Genomic DNA, 7,937 nt, shown 5'->3' with positions numbered 1-7,937 from the left:
GGGCGATACGAGGAAGAGGAGGAGGAGGAAGAGGAGGAGGAGGAGGAGGAGGAAGAGGAGGAGGAGGAGGAGGAGGCTTCTGAAGAGGTGAGAGACGTGGAGCTTTACATCCCCAAACAAACAATAATAATAATAATAACAACGGTAATAATTAATCAACGAGCTACTGAAGCGACTATTTGTGAGCTAAAATTTCGCGTCTTCCCAAAACACACATACACACACACACAAACACACATGCACACACACACACACACACACACGCACACACACACACACACACACACACACGTACACACACACACACACACACATGCACACATACACACACACACAGACACACAGACACACACACACCATCAGAGCTGCGATATCAACGTGGCACTTGCTCTGGACAATCTGTCTGCCGGCATTTATTGTGAAGGACCTGCAGGAAGTGCTCTGGACAATCTGTTTGAAGGCTTTTACTGTGAAGGAGCTGCAAGAAGTGCTCCAGACAACCTGTCTGCAGGCTTTTACTGTGAAGGAGCTGCAAGAAGTGCTCCGGATAACCTGTCTGCAGGCTTTTATTGTGAAGGAGCTGCAGAAAGTGCTCCGGACAACCTGTCTGCAGGCTTTTATTGTGAAGGAGCTGCAGAAAGTGCTCCGGACAACCTGTCTGCAGGCTTTTATTGTGAAGGAGCTGCAGGAAGTGCTCTGGACAAACTGTCTGCAGGCTTTTATTGTGAAGGAGCTGCAGGAAGTGCTCTGGACAACCTGTCTGCAGCTTTGTCGAAGACGATGCGCTTGGAAGACTTCTGGATCGAACGTGGTCCTGAGAGGACGAGAGAGAGAAGGAAGAAGAAAGGCAAAGAGAGAGAGAGAGAGAAGGAAAAAGAAAGGCAAAAAGAGAGAGAGAGAAGGAAGAAGAAAGGCAAAAAGAGAGGCAGAAGGAAAAAGAAAGGCAAAAAGAGAGAGAGAGAGAAGGAAGAAGAAAGGCAAAAAGAGAGAGAGAGAAGGAAGAAGATGCTGAAGAGAGGAAAACATTTTCTTTTCTTTTTTTTATTGACAATCTCTCCTCTGGGTTTGACTCCTCGAGACGATAAAAGACTTACGATCCCTTCACTGACAGGCTGCTGGTAATCCACAGCACTGTGCACACACACACACACACACACACACACACACACACACACACACACACACACCCGACACACAACGTGCACAGCGCCGTGCACGCTCCAGATGCAGCGTTGCAGCAGCAGAGATTAGGCGCTCTGTGTTTTCTGTTGTCACCCGACTTGTTAACATTAATACCAGAACAACACGATGTGTGATGCTTTGTGTGCCCCCCCCCCCCCTCCCCCCCACCTTGTTGTTGACGTCCTTGGACAGCGAGGTCATAAGGTCATTATCAGTACGTCTTCATATCTCGCTCTCATTTCTGTCACGTGGATTGAGTTTAATTAAATATGTTCCTTCTGAACATATATATACACATATACATATATATATATATATATACATATATATATATATAGGTATATATATATAGGTATATATACCTATATATGATGCGTTCAGGTGCTTTTCAACAACGATGTACAGAACAGAGATTCTCGCTTCAGAAGAAGCTGCAACCAGCCGGGTTTTACTTTTGTTTAGGAAATAAGTTTCATACGGAAAAACAGAATAAAACATCTAATTAGAGTCTGTATGTATAACGCATCTACCATCATATTATATATATATACACACACAAGGACACACACAGGGACTCACACAAGGACACACACAGGACTCACACAAGGACTCACACAGGAGGACATAAGGACACACAAGGACACACACAAGGACTCACACAGGAGGACATAAGGACACACAAGGACTCACACAAGGACTCACACAAGGACTCACACAGGACACACACAAGGACTCACACAGGAGGACATAAGGACACACAAGGACTCACACAAGGACTCACACAGGACTCACACAGGACTCACACAGGAGGACATAAGGACACACAAGGACTCACACAAGGACTCACACAGGACTCACACAAGGACTCACACAAGGACTCACACAAGGACTCACACAGGACTCACACAAGGACACACAAGGACACACACAGGACTCACACAGGACTCACACAAGGACTCACACAAGGACTCACACAGGAGGACATAAGGACACACAAGGACTCACACAAGGACTCACACAGGACTCACACAAGGACTCACACAGGACTCACACAGGAGGACATAAGGACACACAAGGACACACACAGGACTCACACAGGACTCACACAAGGACTCACACAAGGACTCACACAAGGACTCACACAGGAGGACATAAGGACACACAAGGACACACACAAGGACTCACACAGGAGGACATAAGGACACACAAGGACTCACACAAGGACTCACACAGGACTCACACAGGACTCACACAAGGACTCACACAAGGACTCACACAGGACTCACACAAGGACTCACACAGGACTCACACAGGAGGACATAAGGACACACAAGGACACACACAAGGACTCACACAGGAGGACATAAGGACACACAAGGACACACACAAGGACTCACACAGGACTCACACAAGGACTCACACAAGGACACACACAGGACTCACACAGGAGGACATAAGGACACACAAGGACACACAAGGACTCACACAGGACTCACACAGGAGGACATAAGGACACACAAGGACTCACAAGGACTCACACAAGGACTCACACAGGACTCACACAGGAGGACATAAGGACACACAAGGACTCACAAGGACTCACACAAGGACACACACAGGACTCACACAGGAGGACATAAGGACACACAAGGACTCACACAGGACTCACACAGGAGGACATAAGGACACACAAGGACACACACAAGGACTCACACAGGACTCACACAGGAGGACATAAGGACACACAAGGACACACACAAGGACTCACACAAGGACTCACACAGGACTCACACAAGGACTCACACAAGGACTCACACAAGGACTCACACAGGACACACACAGGACACACACATAAAAACACACACCAGAAGGACACACACGGGACACACATATATGAACACACACAGACCTGACCTGCGGTACTTGAACACAACACCAGGACACCAAACACACATTGTTTCTCTTCTTCCTGCAGATCTCCCAGACCTGTAGTTTCCGATCCATCCATAATAGCCCCCCCCCCCCCCCCCTCCTACACCCCCCCCCCCCCCCCCCCCTCCAAACCACCGCCCCCCCCACCCTCTCCCCTCCAAACCACCGGGTCCAGCCCTTCCAAGTGGCAGGTAGACGGGCCGGTATATACGGCGCTGCTGGCTCGCAACCCGGTGGGCTAATTACAAGGAGAGGCAACAAGTGAGCATTGTGTGGAGTCTCCGAGACACGGGAAGAAAGTGCTGTTTATCTCACCCCCCCCCCCCCCCCCCCCCCCCCCCCCTCCTCCTCTCCCCCCTCAACAAAAACAAAACGCCTCTGAGGGAGTGCGGTCGGGACTCCGGGGGTTGGAGGAGGAAGAGTGATGATGATGACGAGGAAAGATGCTTTAAGGGAATAAATTAGTACTAGTAGTAGCAGTAGTAGTAGAAGTAGCAGTAGTAGTAGAAGTAGTAGTAGTAGTAGCAGTAGTAGTAGAAGTAGTAGTAGTAGTACTAGTACTAGTAGTAGCAGTAGTAGAAGTAGTACTAGTAGTAGCAGTAGTAGTACTAGAAGTAGTACTAGTAGTAGTAGTACTAGTACTAGTAGTAGCAGTAGCAGTAGTCGTAGAAGTAGTAGTAGTACTAGTAGTAGTAGTACTAGTAGTAGCAGTAGTAGAAGTAGTACTAGTAGTAGCAGTAGTAGTACTAGTACTAGTAGTAGCAGTAGCAGTAGTAGTAGCAGTAGTAGAAGTAGTACTAGTAGTAGTAGTACTAGTACTAGTAGTAGCAGTAGTCGTAGAAGTAGTAGTAGTACTAGTAGTAGTAGTAGCAGTAGTCGTAGAAGTAGTAGTAGTACTAGTAGTAGTAGTACTAGTACTAGTAGTAGCAGTAGTAGAAGTAGTACTAGTAGTAGCAATAGTAGTACTAGTAGTAGCAGTAGCAGTAGTCGTAGAAGTAGTAGTAGTACTAGTAGTAGTAGTACTAGTACTAGTAGTAGCAGTAGTAGAAGTAGTACTAGTAGTAGCAGTAGTAGTACTAGTACTAGTAGTAGCAGTACTAGTACTAGTAGTAGCAGTAGTAGAAGTAGTACTAGTAGTAGCAGTAGTAGTACTAGTACTAGTAGTAGCAGTAGTAGTAGTAGTAGTACTAGTAGTAGTAGCAGCACTAGCAGTAGTAGTACTAGTACTAGTAGTAGCAGTAGTAGTAGTAGTAGTACTAGTAGTAGTAGCAGCACTAGCAGTAGTAGTAGTAGTAGCAGTAGTAGTAGTGCTAGTAGTAGTAATGGGGGGGGGCCAAGAGCACACACACACACACACACACACACACACACACACACACACACACAACATCCACTGTCTTTTACTCCAGGTTTTGAGATGAAATAACTTTGTTATTGATCACAGATAATCATGCAGAAACTCCCAGAAGAAACATTTACGACTTTATCCAAAAAGAACATTAAAAAACAACAACAACAACAACAACCAGCACTTCATGGTTCGTGGCGTTTGACACTGATGGATTCTGGCTCAGGAGGATCCCCCCCCAAAAAAACCCACACACACTCGCCAGCGGCCACCACTTGAACCGCGTCAACCGCCGAGTGCACACTTCTGGACTCGAGCATCCGGGACGTAAACACGAGGAAACCAGCAGGAGGAGGGGGGGGGGACAAGAAGAAGGAAAAGTGGACTTACATTTGGAGACACCGAGCTGTTGGGGAGGTAGGGGTCCGGCAGCATCAGGAACGGGTACCCCGGGTACGCCTGCGTTTTGTACATGCCGCCATCCTGATGCTTCGACGCTGCCGAGGGCCGAGAGCGAGAGAGAGTCACAAAGCGAGAACACGTTCCGGAAGGATTTCACCCTGACCGTTTTAAATGACACTCGGACGGGTGATCACCGTGGTGTCATTTAAAATACGTTACAATTGTATTTAAATGGATATAAAAGTTGCTCAAATGAAACAATGTATCCACAGGATATAAAAGTTGCTCAAATGAAACAATGTATCCACAGAATATAAAAGTTGCTCAAATGAAACAATGTATCCACAGGATATAAAAGTTGCACAAATGAAACAATGTATCCACAGGATATAAAAGTTGCTCAAATGAAACAATGTATCTACAGGATATAAAAGTTGCTCAAATGAAACAATGTATCTACAGAATATAAAAGTTGCTCAAATGAAACAATGTATCCACAGGATATAAAAGTTGCTCAAATGAAACAATGTATCTACAGGATATAAAAGTTGCTCAAATGAAACAATGTATCTATAATGTACGACAACAAAAATAAATAAGGATACACTGATGCTTGTTCCCGGTTACTTCACGTCGAGCTCGGACCGCGACGCCGGGAGACAGAAGCGTGACGAGCATCACCTCGCCTGAGAGGCGTGAACTCCCGGAGCCTATGTGTTAATGTTTCTCCCACCACCAACACCACCAACACCACCCCTGTGAGGCGTCGGGATGGGGGGGTGGGAGGGCCACGGGCGGCACTAAACGCACACCAAACTTTTTCACTGGTTCCAAAACGTTTTTACCGATTGCCATAAGCCAAGTGATGGAACATGAATCTACATTTGATGAAGATGTTGCACGAAGGACCGTCTGTAATTAAACCCGACACTTCTTTTTGAGGGGATGATAACAAACCTCTGGAGGGCCCCGGTTGACCTCACTTTAAAGTAACAACGGCTGCACTTCTCACATGTGTTGAGACGCGTTCGGCACACGAGCACGAAGACGGAGCGACGAGTCGAAACACGAGTCGGTCAGTCGACTAGTCGCTCGTGTTTCGGTCTCGACGAGTCGTTTGTTTTCACGCCGAATTTATTTCAGAGAAACTTTACGAGCGAGATTTAAAGTTTAAAGGTTTTTTTTTGTGAACTCAAGTTTCACGGCTCGGTTGACAAAGAATGGGCCGAATAAGAATTTTTTTAACGAAACTTTTGATTATTTACTATTAAAAAGCAGATAATCTCTTACCTGAACACAAATACAAGACATCTACCCCCCCTCCAAAAAAAAGAAGATATATTTGAGGGATGAACTATAAGTGCACCTGAAAAGCAAACTCTTTGAAGTAGTTTTTTAATGCAGCAACACGTGTCCTCGTGCTTACTCTGACACAGTGGGGGGGGGCTTTCTTTATCACCGCTCAGCTGCTTCTCAGATAGTCGTGGCTCCAGAGCTTGAAGTGTGTAAACGTGTGTGTGTGTGTGTGTGTGTGTGTGTGTGTGTGTTTCCTTTTCTTCCCCCCTTACCTCCGTCGAGATGCTCCCGGTGTTTCTCCGGGAAGCCCCTCTGCTCGCCCTGCTGTCCCCGCCTGACCGCCTGGAAGGGACCGACAACACACACCGGGTCAGACACACACACACACACACACACACACCCGCGGAATATCAAAGAGACCGACTTTTACAAGTGTTACAAAGTAACCATGAATAGCGCTGTGTTCTTTTTCTTTTTACTATAAAAAACGAGCCTTTTTCCGCGTTTCATCCACACACACACACACACACACACACTCTCTCTCTCCGTGCCAACCTACCGCTGCGTGCGGACTTTGATTGATTTCCGACTCGTTCACCAGGGAGGACTTGAGGTCGGCCAGGTCTCGCTCCGTGAACGCGTTCTCCTGTATTTTCTCCTCCTGCTCGCCTTCGTCTTTGAACGCGATCATCTCATCGTTGGCTCCCAGGTCGTCTCCGCCGCCGCTGCTGAGCTGAGGCATGTCTGCTTCTCCCCCACGTCCTCTTGCTATATATATATATATATTTATTTATATATATATATATATGTGTACACTTTGAAGAAATAAAAAAAAACAGAAAAAAAGAATAAAAAAAAAAAAGTATAAATAAAGGAAAGAATGAAGCGACTTTTTCTCTTCTTCTTCTCCTTTTTTCTTTCTTCCCCCTGTTATAAATGTCCTCGGTGTAGAAACCTCCGTCACATACAAGGGGAGGACTACAAAAAAAAAAAAAAAAAAGTTGCTGTGCGTCCGGGCCGGCTGGTTGCTGGAGCACTAATGTTCCCCGGCAGCAGCGAAGCAGCTCATTTGAGCCCCAAAGACAAGGCGACGAGACCCGACGATCAAAGGGCGCCGACCGGATGATTGACAGGTCCGATGACTTGTTGGGGGTTCGTGCGATTATTTCGAGAGAGAGAGAGAGAGAGAGAGAGAGAGACTCTTAAAGAGACAGCGCCTCCCATGAGCTCAGACGAACGGGCGTTATTCATGATTTTTTTTTTTTTTCTTCCAGGGGCGTGTTCACGTAGTGCGCGCTCCCCACGGTGGCGCGCATGCGTTTTAGTTTAGTTAAGTTTAGTTTAGTTAAGTTTAGTTGTAAATTGATGTACATCCCAATAGCATTATAATTGTAAAATGTATGCACAAGGATGCTTTGTGCTGAGCTAATTTATAATAGCTGTCCACAGGAGGATGATAATAAAGTATAATGTAAATAATCCCCTATATAATATTGTTAATAATAATAATAATAATAATAATAACAACAATTACAATCATAATAAGCATAACAAACAACAATAATCATAAAGTTAAAAAATACATACATACAAAAATACCATAAAACAGACACATCATAATTGATAAACACTAGTTATCATTTAATATAACAATGTCCAGTAATTTATTTAATTATTATGTATTACTACACGCGTTATTTTATACAACAGTATGTTCATTGATGAGCTGCTATACTACTATACTTTTTAAACAGACTCATGCGTTTGATTGCTTCTA

General features: G+C 45.4%; 1 protein-coding gene across 6 annotated transcripts in view; it reads right to left on the bottom strand.

The window, feature by feature from the left end:
• The window catches only part of tcf7 (transcription factor 7), a 50,373-nt gene extending 43,001 nt beyond the window's left edge, over positions 1–7,372 (bottom strand). For 2 of the 6 annotated variants that reach the window (XM_034549937.1, XM_034549935.1), the window contains exons 1-3: positions 6,720–7,370; positions 6,433–6,502; positions 4,853–4,959 (exon numbers count right to left, since the gene is read on the bottom strand). In XM_034549937.1, the coding sequence (XP_034405828.1) occupies positions 4,853–4,959; positions 6,433–6,502; positions 6,720–6,902 (360 nt within the window). In that variant the 5' untranslated portion in view covers positions 6,903–7,370. Of the gene's footprint in view, positions 1–4,852; positions 4,960–6,432; positions 6,503–6,719 lie in introns of all 6 variants that reach the window. The other 4 variants (XM_034549933.1, XM_034549934.1, XM_034549936.1 and 1 more) reach the window with 4 other exon arrangements.
• Between the last annotated feature and the right edge of the window lie 565 nt (positions 7,373–7,937).

Source organism: Cyclopterus lumpus, chromosome 14 (assembly GCF_009769545.1).
Source record: "Cyclopterus lumpus isolate fCycLum1 chromosome 14, fCycLum1.pri, whole genome shotgun sequence".
NCBI lineage: Eukaryota > Metazoa > Chordata > Actinopteri > Perciformes > Cyclopteridae > Cyclopterus > Cyclopterus lumpus.
The sequence above is the reverse complement of the archived record's forward strand: the minus strand, read 5'-3'. Positions and strand labels throughout refer to the sequence as shown.